The sequence below is a fragment of the Heloderma suspectum genome, chromosome 6 (assembly GCF_057233095.1).
Source record: "Heloderma suspectum isolate Gila_16-S chromosome 6, 16-S_ref, whole genome shotgun sequence".
Classification (NCBI taxonomy): domain Eukaryota; kingdom Metazoa; phylum Chordata; class Lepidosauria; order Squamata; family Helodermatidae; genus Heloderma; species Heloderma suspectum.
The window spans coordinates 45,842,645-45,859,124 of NC_139463.1; the positions used below are offsets into that span (position 1 = coordinate 45,842,645).

General features: G+C 44.9%; 2 protein-coding genes across 3 annotated transcripts in view; both read left to right on the plus strand.

Annotated features, from left to right (window-relative positions):
* The first annotated feature begins 23 nt into the window (after positions 1–23).
* TMEM127 (transmembrane protein 127) lies at positions 24–14,628 on the plus strand. 2 transcript variants are annotated; one of them, XM_084804159.1, is made up of 5 exons: positions 24–152; positions 432–566; positions 3,484–3,925; positions 10,679–10,843; positions 11,814–14,628. In XM_084804159.1, the coding sequence occupies exons 3-5, from the start codon at positions 3,682–3,684 to the stop codon at positions 12,119–12,121; spliced, it is 717 nt and encodes a 238-aa protein (XP_084660285.1). In that variant the 5' UTR covers positions 24–152; positions 432–566; positions 3,484–3,681; the 3' UTR covers positions 12,122–14,628. The 2 variants fall into 2 exon arrangements, with proteins under 2 accessions (XP_084660285.1, XP_084660284.1); XM_084804158.1 differs by lacking the exon at positions 432–566.
* The window catches only part of STARD7 (StAR related lipid transfer domain containing 7), a 41,459-nt gene continuing 28,818 nt past the window's right edge, over positions 3,840–16,480 (plus strand). Inside the window, exon 1 of the mRNA XM_084804147.1 lies at positions 3,840–3,925. The gene's annotated coding sequence lies outside the window, so the exon portion shown is untranslated. The remainder of the gene's footprint in view (positions 3,926–16,480) is intronic.

Here is a 16,480-nt window from a genome sequence, read left to right on the forward strand (position 1 = left end):
GCGGAAACGGAAGTGCTGCCGTAGCTGCTGGGTGGCAGGAAGGGAGGGACGGAAGGGCCTTTGTCGGGCTCGGCGACGGCCGCGGCCCCTCAGAGCCGGCGGCGCGCGGAAGATAACGGCCCCACGCGGAGAGGCGAGGCCCGGGCCGAGCGGTGAGTGGCTGCGGCGGCCTGGCCTCCCGCGGTGTCTCCCCCGCCCGGCTTCTGAGGATGGGCGCCCCCTCCCCGGGGTGAGCGGCTCTCGAGGGGCCCTTCCCGGCCGGGCGCGCGGCAGGGGAGCGGGCCGCCCTTGACAAGCCGCCGCGCGAGGGGCCGCGGCGGGTCCGGAGTGGAGGCGCGAGGCCGCTGCCTGGGCGCGCCGCCCGCCGCGGCTCCCCCTTCGCTTCCGGGCCCGGCTTCAGGTGCCGGCCTCAGCCTCTTGTCGCCCTCCAGATGTTGCTGGTCGCTGGCTGCGGCTCCCATCGGCCGCAGCCGGCCCAGCCAGTGGTGAGGGGTGACGGGAGTGGCAGTCCAACGACGTCTGGAGGATCGTGTGGTCCCCATGGGGGTGCTTTAACGCCCTAAAAAGTGAGCCTGGTGTGTTGTGGTGTGTAGAGGGTTGGATTGGGGCCCTGGAGACCCGGGTTCTATAGTCCTCACTCAGCCGTGAAGCTCGCGGGGTGACTTCGCGTCAGTTACGGACTCTCGGCTTAACCTACGGAACAGGGTTGTTGTGAGGATAAAAGGGAGAGGAGGAGGACCATGTCAGTCACCTTGGGAAAAGGCAGGATATAAATGTTATACATACATACATAATGGCTTGGGACCCGGGTTACTTGATCCTTAAGATCCTTTTCACAGGGCCTGTTTAGAGTGTTTCCTGCTGAATGAAGTGAGCTGGGTAACCACCAGGGAGAGGACCTTTTTGGTAGTGGCACCCCAGTTATGGAACAACCTTCCCAGAGAGGTTTGCGAGACCCCATCTTTGTGGTCTTTTTGGTGCCAGGTAAAGACCTCCAGGCCTTTTATTTAACTCACGTGTTATGGTCTGGTCCTCTTGTTTCAAATCTGTTTTAATTATAGTGCTAATGTTTAAGTAGTTTTTATCACCTTATATTGTGTTTGAATTGTTATATTTGTTTGGGAGCTTACCAGAGAACTGGTGTTATGGGCAGTCTCTGTGCATGTAGTATTATTGTTATTGTTGTGTATTATAAAGTGGACTCTAGTTCACAAATGCTTAGCTTAGCTATAATACATTTGTTCATTTTTAAGGTGCCACAAGACTCATTGTTGTTAAACAGTTTATAATGAAGGTTGGAGTGGGAGTTGCCCCTCAGTAATAAATTAAAGTATTATTAATATAGGATCATCCATATTATTAATATAGGACCATAAGCGGCACTTCACAAAGAATGAGAGGGCTGTATTTTATTGCTGTGAATGGCCTTGGGATGGCTTCTGCCCTGAAAGGCAGCCAAGAATTCTTTTTAAATAAATTGGGCAGATCCCTGCCCCAAGGGACTTAACAGTCTAGAAATCAATAGAGAAGTGGCGACAGGGGAAGAATATACAGGGGAAGAATATACAGTTGCTTCAGTTACACGTACATGGGCTTAGATATAACCCTTTATTTGGTTATTCCTCAGGTGACTGCCTAATATTTTCTGGCTTTATGCAGGTTGAGTGGCTTGTCATTAAAAGCAGGTCAGTGGGCTCAGATGATGTGTTGGAAGGAGAGTTAAGGTAAACAGAGTTGCTGTTTAACGGAGGTTGGAGCAGGGTTGCCCCTCATTGTTATTAGTGCCATCCATGTACGTGACATTTTACAAAGAATGAGGGTCTTACAATCTATATACCTTAAAAGGAGGACAATAAGGAAAGGGAGGCAGGGCAAGACGGGAAGAATTTGCAATTGAACATGTACTTGGGCTTAATTACAATCAGGTATTCAGATACTCCTCAAGTAAGCAATATTCTTTGGCCTTAAGTAGGCTGAGTGATTCTTGTTAGAAACAATTCATTGGGCATATGCATAGGCCAAAAGTACAAATCCCTTTGCTTAATAGGGAGGTACGGTAAATGAGGTGCTACTTAAGGGTAGTTTGAGGGAGGGTTGCTCCTTATTCTTTATTCAAAATCTCATACAGTTATTCCTCAGGAAAATACCTAATTTTCTGGTCTCGTGCAGCCTGAGTGGCTCTTGTTGTGGTACATTCAGTGGTCTTTGAAAAACTGAATGAACAATGTACTGTGACCATGCCAAGGGCACAAACTGCTTTGCCTAAAAGAGAGTGTATGTGAAGATAAACAAGGATACCATTTAGGCAGAGCAAAAGAGAGCATCCCCTTATCTTTCCAAACAGCTGAAATCTATGCACAGTTGTTCGAAACTGTTCATTGGACTAAGGGAAAAAAGGAAAGGTTCCTCCTGTGCAAGCACCTGACCCCTAGAGGGCCTAATATCCTCTGGCCCAATACCCTGGCTCTCTGCACATTGAATAGTTGGTTAGAAACAGTTCGGTAAGGTTTCAGTGATAGGTATCCATACCAAAGGCACAAATTCCTTTGCTTGAAAAGAAAGGGATGCCATTTGGAGATGGGGGAGATTGCCCCCGCTCCTTGTTACAGGCCAGCTATGGTAATTCCTCAGCAAAATGTCTGTTTCTGACAAACTCACTGGATCTACATTTCTGACTAGCTATTGTTAGGAAGACGTCAATAGGCTCTTGTACTAAACTTGCATGGCAAAAGCACAGATTGTGCTGTTTTTATTGGAAGAGAGTAGGAGCGGGACTCCTCATCTTTTATTTCGGATCACATGCACTTATTTCTCAGAACACCTAATATCTCTAATCAAAATTATTCAGTGGGCTTAGATGCTAATATGCATGCCAAAAGCACAGATTCCTTTGCTTGACAAGAAAGGGAGAGCAGATAAATAGTGGTGCCATTTGGGATCAGGACACCCCATCACTTCCGACTATGCATGGTTGTTCCTCAAGCTAATTCTCTAGCCAACTTACTGGATATTACACACTGGTGATTGTTATGAAGAGTTAAAGGGCTATATGTCTGTTTTATTGTTCATGTTAAATTGTTTTTATTAGTGTTAGCAGCCTTGAGAGTTCCATTTAGGAGCCAAAAAGCAGGCTATAAATATGTTAATAAAATACATAGTGGCTGTGGCCTTCAAAGGTGCACACACCCTTTGCTCTGTATGTGACAGTTTGATTGAATCACCTTCTTTGACCTGAGAATTACTGACCACTCTGTAGCGTTTGTGTTTTCTTAACCCAAGTATCAAGCCCCTTGGCATGACTTGGAATGGGTCCTACATGGGTCCTATTTGGAAAATGACTGCATTTCATCTGCTTAGCTTTGCCAGTGCCTACAAATCGCATTTACTGTGATCATCTGGAGGCGGTTCTTTTTTGCCACAGGCAAAAAGCTATTTAAAAACATGCATCTGGTTGTCACTTGAAGCATCTATCATCTCTTTCAGGTTTCTCAACAGAATATAGAAAGCACACTGCAGCTGATGACCTGTTCTGCCTGCAAGCCTTCTATCAATCAGCTTCTCCCTGACTGGTGCCCAATAGCCTGATAATACTGAACACTCATCCACTCCTGATGATCTAAAGTGCTTCTGTCCACAGTGTGTGGCATTGGATTTATTTGGCCTAATCTCAGAAGAGGATCCATGTACACCCCAAGTGGCTCGGTGTTGCCCAGCGGGCGTAGGAGGAGAGGCCAGGATGGGAGTGCCTTGCCAAAGCAGCCAGAAAGGAGCTTGGCTTCTGCATTGCCTGGTGCCCTTTCAATAACTGCTCTGTGTACTGCTTTGGCAGAACCCGCCTGGCTACGGATTCATGGGGGCACTTGTTCTCGCCAAGAGCTGGGAGTTGCTGATGTGCTTGGATACGTTGACCCTGAATTACTGAAAGGTGAGAACAAAATGTGGATTGTGTGTGCTTTTAAGGAGAAATCCAGGGTGGCTGGTTCAAGGACTAACCATGCAGCATGATCCTATGGTGTTTACTTGGCAGAAGGTTCCACTGAGATCAGTGGGACTTACTGTGTAGTAATGAGCATAGGATTGTAAGTGTACTCTTTGAATTGAATGGTCACTAAGGTGGATTGTTTGTGTGTGACTTCTGATATGGTAGAAGTAACTGCTGATAGCGGGGTAGCCAATCCATTTCCAAACATTGATAAGGATGAGATCTGTTGGTACCAAAACATATACTTCAGTGCAAAGAAAAAGCATTCTAATGCCATGTCTTCTCTTGTTAAATCTGTGCTTTATACTGAGGATCAGTGACTGGAGGCCCCAGGTCTAAATCCAACCCCCTGTGGAATATCATGTGGCCCTAAACTGCCAACCCAGAGATTATGGAGGAATGTGTAGCTGTAGCAATGAGACAGAGGGAGCAATTCCATGGCCACTGGACACTGAGAGGGCCATAGGATTTTTCGGTTCCCAGAAATCACGCTCCCTGCTCCCTCATAGCTAGCATGGTTCTCTCTGAGCTGGCTATGTCTCTGTGCTCAGAAACAGAGCATGGAGATGGCAAAAAGGGTGCGGTCCTGGGGAAGGGTAGGAGACCGCAGAAGCCACATTACACAGCTTCCTCTGCACTGTATGGCCTCTCCCCTTCCTGCTCTGAAGCACCCTGGCTAGACAGGTGAAATCGCCTCTCTAGCCAGAAATGCAGGGTAGCCAGAACATGGAGGCTCCAGCTTCCCTGCGTTGGATAGTCATCAGCCTCCAAGTTTGGAGGCTGATGACTGTCTCCATAGGATTGTGCCCTTACTGACAGTCCCCGGAGTAATGGCCCACCATTCTCCTTACCCATTCAAACGGTGCAAGCCTATATGTATGTATTCTTGAAAGTTAGTCCTACTGTGTTCAGTGGAGCTTACTCTTGGGTAAGCAGGATTGCAGCCAAAGTTGCTTTTCTGTAGAACCAGGTGCTGTCTCTGAATCAGGTTCTGTAGAACCAGGTGCTGTCCATGCCTGCATAACAAAGATATGATTTTTGTTATAATGGCCTTCATTTAATGCTTGATGTTTAGTGTTTCAAGATGTAACTTATTAAAATTCAATGGGAGAAAATTAGGCATGTGCTTAGCTCTAATGTAAATGTGTGGACTTAAAGTATTTAACTTTGGCTGAGTCTCACAGCACACCAATCCTAACCAGCAAGTTGTCATTGCTGCAGAGAAGCAAAGCTGCATAATTTCTTGCCTGCTCAACAATTACTCTTCCTCCCTCTCTCTGCCATCTACTGCCATATTATTTCTGTGTTGCTCAGCTTGATGCCTGTGTTCTAGAAAGGACATAATCAAGTCATACATTAAAACACATTTTGAAAAGCCCAACATTTTTCTGCAGACACCAGTAATCAAACAGTCAAGATAACCTTTCAGCCGTGTGTGTTAATTTTCAGCCAAACAACTGGCTGGTTGCCTGTAGCTCTCCACTGGCAGTCAAAGTCACTCCGCCCAGTTAAAACTGCTGCCCTTGAGAAGTCTAGAATGCTCCAGTTAGTTATCTTTTATTCCTCTTATACCGTCATTGCCTATTTTCCCTCAGTGCCCACTATCCCTGGAAATTTCAGAAAACCTACATAATGTCATTTGCTTTCAAATCCATCCCTGAAAACAACCCTGTGTCGCCCTGGCCGTGGGCCTTGAACTCTTAAGTTAGAAGTGCCAAGACAGCAGCACACATCCCTAGTGTTCATTCTCAGCATCAACCAACAGTACTTGGTTCTCAAGCATAGCCATCTGCAGCTTTAAGATAAGCAAACTCTGCTTCTCAGGCTCATCAGTGATAAGACATTCTCCTCATTAGTGGGGAATGTTCTTGGAGCTGCTTCTCACCCTTTTACTCATCGGGCTACAACAGGAGGCCCGGTTAAGGGAAAACAGCAGCCCTCTGACCAAAGGCAGAGAGCATTATGGATCTAAGCCACTCTACAACTACTAATAGCTTGGTTCAGGCCTGGGGCCTTACAAACCCTTCCCATGATGCCTATTGCTTAATCCTTTATGTCAAGGACAGGCAACCTTTTTGGGCCATGGGTGAGTTTGGTAATTGGAGAAACTCATGGGCACCACCACAAAATGGCTGCCACGGGAGGCGTGGCAAAGGACAAGCAACCTGTTCAAAAGATAGAACAGAGGGCAGAGATCCTATTTCACAGCAAAATGTGTTAATTTATTTTAAAGTGGGAGGGGTAGAGTCCCTTAGTGGGCACCAAGAAAGGTGTTCAAGGGTGCATTGATGCCCACAGCCACCACGTTACCTATTCCTGCTTTAGGTTCTCATCCCCAGCCAAAATGAAGCCTAAATATGTGTAACCACTTTTGTTCATATTCATCCCTGTTGCACCTGCCTTTCTTCCTCCCTTTGTCTCCTCTGCTGTCAACATTTACCATAAGGTCTTTGGGTCAGGAACCTGAGTTGGTTCGTTTGCTTTGTTGTATCTGTTGCTCTGCACTATGTACAGCTCCCACCCCACCCCCCTCTCTGTCTCTCTCTCTCTCACACACACAGCGCGTGCGCACACCACACACACACAGCGCGTGCGCACACACCACACACACAGCGCGTGCACACACCACACACACACACCACACATGCACCACTAATCACCACAGGCAATAATTCTGGAGCAAGAGGAAGTTCACTTCATATTCGAATCAGACTGAATCATTCTGGTGTCACTGGCTGTGGCAATTTAACCACAGCTATCTTCAGTACATTAGGCTCCAGGCAAATATCCCTTTGGTATTAGATTATGTGACTCCTGTGCTTGCCATAAATGACCTAAAATCAAGCAGAGTACATTTTACTGAATATGCTTTCATGCTGCTTGTTGTCATGGTGAAACTGACATTAAACAGGACTACACAGTTTCTTGTACTGGGAGGAGCTGCATCCAACAGATCTTGAATACTACCTAGGCAATCCTCGCCTAGTTCCAAAAACCCTCAGAATCCCTGTTCACATTTTCTAAAGTTTCTAGTACTCAGAGCTACAGGACAGATTGGAAATATGAAGACTTTTAAAATAAAATTGAAATAAGTACTTTTTTTTAGCATTCTTGAGTTCTAAAGTCACTGAGATCTCTTGATGGTATGATTCTCACTGACTCACAACTTAAACATTTGAGACAGTCAAATACAGTGTGATTAACATATACAGCAGCCTTGACAGAAGTTACTAGCCCCATGAAAATGTTTACTAGCTTGCCTGTTCACACATATCTGTGTCAGTCATTTATTGCCTGAAAGAAAAAGGGAGCCACCTTTCCCATCTGAGAAAAGCTCCCTTCCCTGGTCACCTAGGGACTTGTGCTCCCCAGAGAAGTGGCTATTTATAAGCCTGGAAAAAGTTAGAATCTGGCGAATATGTTGCTTTTTGTAAGTCTGACAGAATCTGAATGTCTTCTGGAAGCAGTAAACTATTTTAGACAAGCAGGACTGGGTGAGCATAACATTTTTTTAGGGCTGTGTTACTTAGGCCAGGATCCAAAGAACTTTGGAATGAGTTTCTGAGCCCAAGGGACATTAGATTTGTTTCTCAAACTGCAGCCCTCCGCTCCCACCCCAATGCAGCATGACAGACTGCTTTTGAAATAAAGAGGAGTGGCATTGTGGGAGAGTGTCTTCTGTGTAATTCTTTGCAAGGCGGCCGTATATGTTAATCCCACCGTGTTTGACTGTCTCAAATCTGAAAGTTGTGAGTCAGTGAGAGCCTTTTAAAAGTCAAGAATCCAGCGTAGCTAGCACAAGTGAGTTGTGTGAGCCTAAGCCACACAAGTAGACATCAGGTGAACTATGTACATTTAATGTCTTACAGTATTATCTATTGTCTGGTCTGAGCCTTCAGAGTTAAATCCACCCACTAAAGTCTTGGAACTCTGACAGGTTCCTGACTGGTCAAGCCCTGACATGTTAATTACATGCAGCCAAAGAAAACACCTCCAAATTTAGCTTGAGTTCCACCTCAGGCTCTCAGTGAGGGGCATTGTCTTTCCATGTATTTGCTTATAAGACTGCCATCTGCTTCCTAACAGACCACACCATCCTCCAGTTTTTATTTTGTTGAATGTGTATTTCTCTAGCACAGCTTGTTGCTATGGTGAAAGCAACAAGACAAACCAGCGTTGAGCATCTAAGTAGTTAGAAAGGTCGTTGAGGAAACATAACGTACAGGAGAGGCTTGGGTTGGATGACTGAAATATGAACTATCAGCATTGTCAAAACAATTTGAGGCTAGAAGGAAGTTCTATACCGCAGGGGAATCTGGAAAAACCTGAGGCTGAGTCAGAACATCCTGCTGAAAGACAACAAAAGCAGGCTGCGGTAGACAGTCATAAGAAGGCTGCAACTAGAGTAATGAACTAGGATCTGACTCTGGTTGGGCCAACAGCAAATAAAATTACTTTGGGGCTGCTGTTTCCCATATGTAGCCACCCAAAGGTTGCTCTGTTTGCCCTAAGTGTGAGCAGAAACTTAGTAATTTTGTGTAAGCTTCTATAAGTTGCATTCCAAGCCATATTCTACAATCTTGAGGATCAGAGGTTTGCCTTTTCTTTTAAATGAAATTATTTTCAGGGAGGCAAATGACAAATTCCAGCTTGGCATACAGAGCAAGACACCAGGCTAATGCACCATCATTGTTTCCAAGAATGGTGGCTGAAGCCCAGTATTTCGTTTTGAAGCATGTTCAGCTGCTCAGAAAAAAACAAAAAGACAAGCTGGGTGTGATAGGGAGCGTCCTGTGGGGTGGAGAGCAAGGGATTTATTTTTCCTGGGTGTGTGGTTTGCCTGCTGTTGGGGGTAGGGGGTGTTAGCTGGTATGCCTGTTTTTGCAGTGTGTGTTTTGCCTGGGACTTTGTGTGTGGTGTGAATGTTTGCCTGTTTTTTGGTGTGGATGTGTGCTTTGTGTGTGTGTGGTGTGCACGTGCATGTTTCTCAGCATCATCAGTTTGCCTTTTGTGAAATGGGCGTTTTGTACTTTGTGGGGGCAACTATGTTATTTAGTATTTGGGACTCAGACCCCATCTTTGTCTTGTACTCAGTTTCTCACATTTGGCCAAGTTACTTGTCTCTGAGCCTCATCAGTTTGCCTTCTATGAAATGGGTGTTGGCACAGAAAACTGTGGATTCAAAAGGGTGGTTTTGTGTTTTGGAACTTTGACTCCACATCCACTTGCTACTTTAGTTCTTGGACAAGTTACTTTTCTTCTAGCCTCATGAGTTTGTGTTCACAGAAATGAGTGTTTTGTGACCGGCCACACCCACCACTGCACCCATTTTGTGAATAGGCAACCCCCCCCCTTGCAGCCATTTTGTGGAAGTGCCCACAATACTCTCAAAATGTCTCCATTGGCTCAAAAAGGTTTGGGACCTCCTGTTGTATGCCATGAACATGTCTAGAAACAAGAAGATGCTATTCATATGCTTCCTTTGTGAGAGGACTGAGCTGCTGCACAGTTCATTCTTGTATAGCCAATATTCTTGTAAGCTGCTTATAAAGTGCTTGGGTATTTAGAGAGCAATCCTATGGTCCGTGGAGAGCATCCCAGGGACCATAGGATTTTTCAGAGTCTCCTCTCCTGAGGCCATAGACACTGCTATCTGATCCCTCCCCTCACAGCTGCAGAAAGACCCACACTGGCTGCTTTCTGAGGTTGTAAAAGTGGCCTCAGAAGACCCTGTAGAGGTTGAAAAGGGGGCATTCCATGGGCAGGGAGGGGGCAAAGTATGAGAAATCTTACAGCCCCTCCAGCCCCAGGGCTGCGTTCACCAGTACGCCTCCACTAGACGGGCTCAGAGGCCCATCTAGAGGAAAAAGGAAAAATAAAAGGGAGATGAAAATCACCTCAGTCGCTCCTCCCACCCTGCTGACAGCCCAACAAGGCATTGGATATTCAGAAGCATCTGAGTGCAGAGGCTTCTGTCTGATGGGGGCACAGCCCATAGGATTGCACCCTAAAATAAAACATGACATTCATCCCCACAAAACCTAGGGCAGTAGGGCACAGCTCCCATTTCACAGATGAGCAAGTCCCTCTCTGATCAGTTCTCCAAGTAAAAAGTTGTCTGAGGAGGCATTTTATCAAACATGCGCTGGGCCACAGTTTTAAAATAAAACCATGTGACTAGGTACTGTGTTCTTGGTGAGCCTGGAGGGAATGTATTTTTTTAATGTGCTAAGAACAAGGCATTTATCTTGGCTAATGGCTGTGTGTAAGCAATAAAACCTTCCACACCAGGCTACAGTATTTCATGCTGCTGCATTTTATCGTGAAGTTGTCAAACAATTTGATCAGCATGGCACCAAGAATTTGTTGCTAGCAACGTTAAAGATTTTTAATGTGGCATTAAGATTGTGGAAACTTTTTTGTTTTTATCATGCTATTGACAATTCACCATCATGATCAAACAAAAATATTTGCTATAAGCCATCTGGGCAGGGAGTGTCTCACATCAACCTAACCCATCATGGGACCAAAATAAATGTTTAGGTAATCAACAGTTAATGCAATGTGCCATGCAGATTCTGGCGCAGTTGCCTAACTAAATTGTTGAACTCCCAGAATGATCTAGGAAGCTCCTGATCTTATGAGCTGTAATGACATTTGTGGAAGCTAGTTTTGGGTTCTGTCTTCCCCTTCCAGACTACTGCATGAACCCCCAGACAGTGTTGTTGCTTCGAGTTATTGCTGCTTTCTGCTTCTTGGGAATCATCTGCAGCCTTTCAGCCTTCCTGTTGGATGTGTTTGGACCCAAGCACCCTGCACTGAAGATCACTCGGCGTTACGCATTTGCCCACATCCTCACAGGTAGTTGGAGCGGAGTGATCCTCTGCTGGATTTGCTATATTGGAGTCACTAAAGCTTATGTTAGTCCTTTTTCATTATGTTAGTCCCACAATGGGGCTGGCCTGCAGTTCTTGGGCCCTCCATGCCCTGGCATTGGTCTACCAAATCCATGTGGCTACTTAACTGTATTCTGGACTGGTGTCTCTGGGATGCCATCTCTCCTCTCTCAAACCCACCTTTTCCCTGGAGCCTTTGCTTTTAGCTCTGACCAAAACACAGCCTTATTTGTACATTCTTCCCGTTATCCTTCCCTTTGTTGAAATTCAGACGGTTAGCTAGCTCCTCAAGGCAGAGACCTGTCTTGTTCTTATGTTTCTCTGTAAAGTACCTTATATACTGAAGGCGCTACATAGTAGTATTCGTTAGTCCGGTAGTGGTAGTAAGGTAGCGTGCTTCGCCTTCTGTCTGCATGGGCACTGTGGGGTCTTTGGCCCTGGACTTGGGGATCTGCCACAGAAAAATCACAAATGCTGCTATTCAGACATAGTTTAGGCAATAATACCCTATATGTCATCAGACCACCCCTTGCAGTATCTTCATGGAGAGCGACCACATTCCCCAGAAAAAGAAACCTAGATTATAACGTTTTCTCTGGCAAATACGGCAGTCAGTGATCAATAATGTGCATCTTTAAGCCCATGTCTATTCAGAGAAACAAGAAAGGCCATGTTTGCGAGATGACTCAAATTAATTGGTCATATTTCGAAGCACTTCCATTCCAGTGAATGATTACTGTTTTCCAGCATTATGTGCCACATTCACTATATTCACAAGTCTTTTAAAAATTATGTTAGAGGCAAAAGGTGTCCTCGTAGTATATCCTGTGAAAGCCCAGTATGTAGTATCTAGATGTTAAAACTGGCACACGGTCTTGCTTCTGCTCATGTGCTGATTCTGAATGCATCTTCCTGCATTTTGCTTCTGCCCTCAGTGTTGCAGTGCGCCACAGTGATCGGGTTCTGCTACTGGGCCTCGGAGCTGATTCTTGCACAGCAGCAGCAACACAAGAAGTACCACGGCTCACAAGTGTACGTTACATTTGCTGTCAGCTTTTACCTGGTGGCTGGAGCTGGTGGGGCCTCTATCCTTGCCACAGCTGCCAACCTGCTGCGCCATTACCCCACGGAAGAAGAAGAGCAGGCCTTGGAGCTCCTTTCTGAGATGGAGGAGAATGAACCTTACCCTGCAGAGTATGAAGTGATCAACCAGTTCCAGCCACCTCCAGCATACACACCATAATGCTACCACTGGATGACGGGGCCAGGGGAGAAAAGGCTTTCTTCTGGCCTGACCCAAAGGCCTAACTGCACATGATTGTCTGGGAATGTACTCCCTTGTCCTGGAGCCATTCACTGGTGCTTTTTTCTGAGGTGGTTCACTCACTTTGATGACCTCCTCGTGAGGGAGAGAACTCGCTTTGGAGAGTCGCCCAAACAGGAGCTTTGCCTGTGCAGGGGCCTCCAAAGCAGTCCTCTGTTCTAAGGCAATTAGTTGGGTGATTTTTGTTTCCCAGTGTCCCTTGCGTTATGTACACCAAGCGGCTGAAATAACTGACCCAGTTGCAGCTTTGTGCTTTCTCTGACTCCACAGACTTGTCCTGGGCTGTCGAGAAACTTGCGTTCACTTGGACATACTCCTGTGCTGAGAGGAAAAGCACAGCTACTTCAGGAGGAGGTCTCGCCTTGTCTGTGAAAGAGATGGCATGTGCACAGCTTGACTGAGTGGGAAGGGGGTGGGGGTGGGGTCTGCTATTTTTTGCATTGTGATAAGATCTTTCACACTGGTATGCACACTCGCAGTAGTGAGTTCAACAGTCCTGCACTGTTCATCCACCCGAGCTCAGAGGCGCTGCCTCTTTTTGGGGAATGTGACTCTCATGGATATTCACACCTGGGGGCAAACTTGATCTGCATTTAGCACATCTAAAGGTAGAAATCCTTCTCTATGCACTGGTTTGTGGGGAGGTGACATATTTCAGTTGATTCATGTGCTTGCCTGAAAGGCATAGCTTTTAGGCATAAGCTTGCTGCCACCATTGCTTCATTTACTCCCACATTCTGCCTCATGCTACTTAACAGAAGCATTTTGCACTTTATTTGCTGTTCTCACAGCCCCCTTCCCTCCCTAAGTATTTGGGGGTGGAGAGACCAACAAAACTTGGCAGAACGAGCTCCAGGATATTGCCACTACTGAATTTCTTTTGGATGGATTGGACTACCTTTGGTAAGGTAACAGGGCCTTTAGAAGGGCTATCATTCCAATTGGCACTGGTGTGTGCGTGCATACACACACAACATACATGGTCCGCTTTTCAGTTATTACCAAATATCAAGACTATATGCAAACACCTGATTCCAGGCTTGATTTTAATTATTTTAATCTATTTTAATTTAAATCTTTTCTACCTACTTTTGATTCTTCCCTCTCTGTTGCCTCAAAGGTAATTTTTCTGACTTAAGCCAGTGCTTCAGTGAAAGGCAGAGATCCTCCTGATACTCCTTACAGGCAGTAATAAAAGGACAGCTCAAGGCCCTCTGTATGGGGAACAGACTGACTTCCTTTTTGTCTTTGCATATTGTAGTCTATTGAGCTAAAACTGCTTTGAATAAGCCAGTAATTTTATCTACTCACGATAGCTGTTTTTTGCTAACAGTAGGGGACAGCTTATATGGAATGAAAAAGTATGCGGGGGGGGTCAAGTTCTTGGAAAAGGAAAAAAAAAATTTAAATGTTACCAATATGGGAGTCTGCTCCTATTCTAGCGAAGTTAACCTGCTATGAAGGGTGTTTGCCATGATATGAATGCTGAAGTTATATCCTGAGGGCACTCCTCTCTTTTGAATTTATATCTGGCTTTGAACTACCAGCTTCTCTCTCTGCTTCCCATACTTGTCCTAGTTCATGCAGAGGATATAGTGTGCAGTGTTGTCTGAGATTTCCAGGTTACAGGTATGAAACATATCTCAGCTAGTGGGAGAGGGATGAGTCATTTATGTTTTCTGAACTGCTTGGTAAGAAAACTGGGGCAAAGGCTTTAATTGGATTCTGAAGAGTTTATTTAAGGCATTTCCTCCTCTGAAAAATATGATGGAAAAGGACAAAACTAGAATTTGTGAGAAATCTGACTGTAGAAACAGCAGTTGCATCCTTTGCAGGAAGTCAAAGAGGCTTTCATTCAGCTCCAGTCTAGTGGATAATGAGCATCACTGGCACAGCCTTCTTTTTGTGTCCCCTTCTTGCTCATCATTTTTTCCAGAGGAAAGTTTTCTACATGTTCACAAAGCAGACTCCATGGCACATTTTGTATATGGTGCAAGCAGAGACTGCCCCTCCCTTCAGACTGCTGCATATGAGAAAAGAGTTTGGCTGTAAATATTGTGCATAATTTTACTATCTCCACCTAATCTCTAATGTTTGGATCTTGATGAGATTGATGTGAGGTCTGGGGGAGATTTTCTTGGTTACTCTCTCTTGGTCTTCTCCTTTTCTGGCCTTGGGGAGGGAAAGCGACGCTGGCAGCACCTCCATGTGCCAAAGGGAGCTTGACCCATCTTCAGAATGGAGATGGTTTTCACTCAGCTTGTTTCCACAGAGGGTACTGGACCAAAATTGGTTTCCGTGTAATCTGTGTACTTGGTTACTGTGATTATTTTAAGACCTTGAACATCATTTATGAAGCCCTGTTGATTAAATCCATCTGTAAAGTCCTGAATTTTTCTACCAAAAATAAAACACTGATGTAAACATTCTCTTGTTGGATGTTTAGACTGGGGGTCACAAAAGAAATTATCACAGACTTGGGCAGTCCTGTACACCCACCTCCATTAGAAAGCACTAACCAAATCAGCTTGCTTTTGTATAGCTTGCCTGTCCAATAACCAAAGGCCAAGGTCTTGCATGTACATAATAAAGCTTTTCTAATTTTGTTTTTGACAGCAGTCGCGTTGCTGCAGGTATGTGTGAATCAGTCCTTAGTCTTTGTCAACCTGCCTTAAAACTCTTTTTTTTCCTAAGGGCTAATGCATGACTAAGAATGAGAATTTCTAATCTTTTATCCTTGAAGGCTAGGAATAGGTAACAACGTTCAGCAGAGTGAAGACTTCTCATCCTTCCTCCTAAATGGAAGAGTCTTGCGTCACTGCTGGAGGATGGCAATTCAAAATCTGTAGAATGTGACCTCAGAGAACACCTACCTATATACATACTATAATGCTACCAGTTTATATAGTGTTTTACAGAGAGACGTAACAAAATTCTTTGCCCCGAGGAATCCACAATCTAAAATTTTACTGTAAGGAAGGGAAAGTCATAGCTTTTCGGCTGACAGTAGAAGAATGAGGGCGTAAGTGCCCTCGAATATACAAAAACAATGACATGTTTTGTAATAGAGCAGAACTGGTTATCTTTTATCATCTTGCTTTAACACCAGGGTGTTTAGTCTGGCAAAATGAGCGCCATAGTGTAGTGGAAGCAGTGTGTTTGATTGATTGAACTTACTTTGAATGTAATGCCTTGGCCAGCCCAGCTTCTCTTATGAGGCACACATTTTCAGAGCAAACACTGCCTGCTTTGTTCTTCGTTCACATGCAAATCAGCTTGGGCACATAACGAAGTACATTTTATTTTTCATCATACCATCTATGCCTGAAAGGAGAGGATAGCAGCATGTTGTATACTAAATACTTTTACGTACTTTTTGTTCTCTCCTCCCCCCACCCCCATTATGCACTGGCCTGTTTATAGAGGTGTACACATGCAAGGTACTCAAAAGCAGAACCTCCAATATGTTATGCAACTAAAATTTTCACACAATTTTTAAGGGTGGTAGCCACTTCAATGTATTGTTAACCGATTAACTTCTGTTTCTTAATCGACCATATTTGAATGTTCATACATCTTACACCACCATGCAGATGCTGTTTTGAGGATGCTGATGGAAGGGAACTGTTTCTCTCAGAACTTCACATGTAATAAAAGCTGCCACTTATTGTTACATTGTTATTTGCTCCATTTGAGCACAGGAAAATTATTCCTTATTACAGTGATACAAAGTGCAAAAATGGTTTCAAAAATAAGTTCAAAACCTATCTTGACTATGGAAGATGCAGCATTAAAAGAAGTGCTGAAACAGCTTTTAATGGATCGGGTTTGTAGTTTCAGGATGCTCTCAGATCTAGAGCTATCATTGGAGGCACAGGTGGCCTTGATAGCAGGCCACCTGCGCCTTTTATCAGCTTAACACCAACTACAATCCTATCTGGACAGAGATAGCCCAGCTACGTTATCCATGCTTTGGATTTTCTCATCTGAATTACTGCAATGCATTCTATGTGGGGCTGCCTTTGAAAATGGTCTGGAAACTTCAGCTCATCCAGAATAGGGCAGTGACTGGCCACCATGAATATAAGCCAGGATTTTTCTCTCTGCACTGGCTGCCAATTCATTTCAGGACTTGAAGTGCTGCTACTCACATTCAAAGCCCTAAACAGGTTGGGGCCATGTTACCTGAAGGATCGTCTCCTCCCATATATACTTGCCCTGACCCTAAGATCAGCTTCAGAGGTCCTTCTCCAGGAGCTACCACTAAAGGAAGTGTGG

Bases quoted from the DNA above. Each gene is read 5' to 3' on its own strand.
- TMEM127 (XM_084804159.1), top strand. From the start codon at position 3,682: ATGTACACCCCAAGTGGCTCGGTGTTGCCCAGCGGGCGTAGGAGGAGA. The intron at 3,926-10,678 runs GTGAGAACAAAA...TTCCCCTTCCAG, and splicing joins TGACCCTGAATTACTGAAAG to ACTACTGCATGAACCCCCAG. The intron at 10,844-11,813 runs GTAGTTGGAGCG...TTCTGCCCTCAG, and splicing joins ATTTGCCCACATCCTCACAG to TGTTGCAGTGCGCCACAGTG.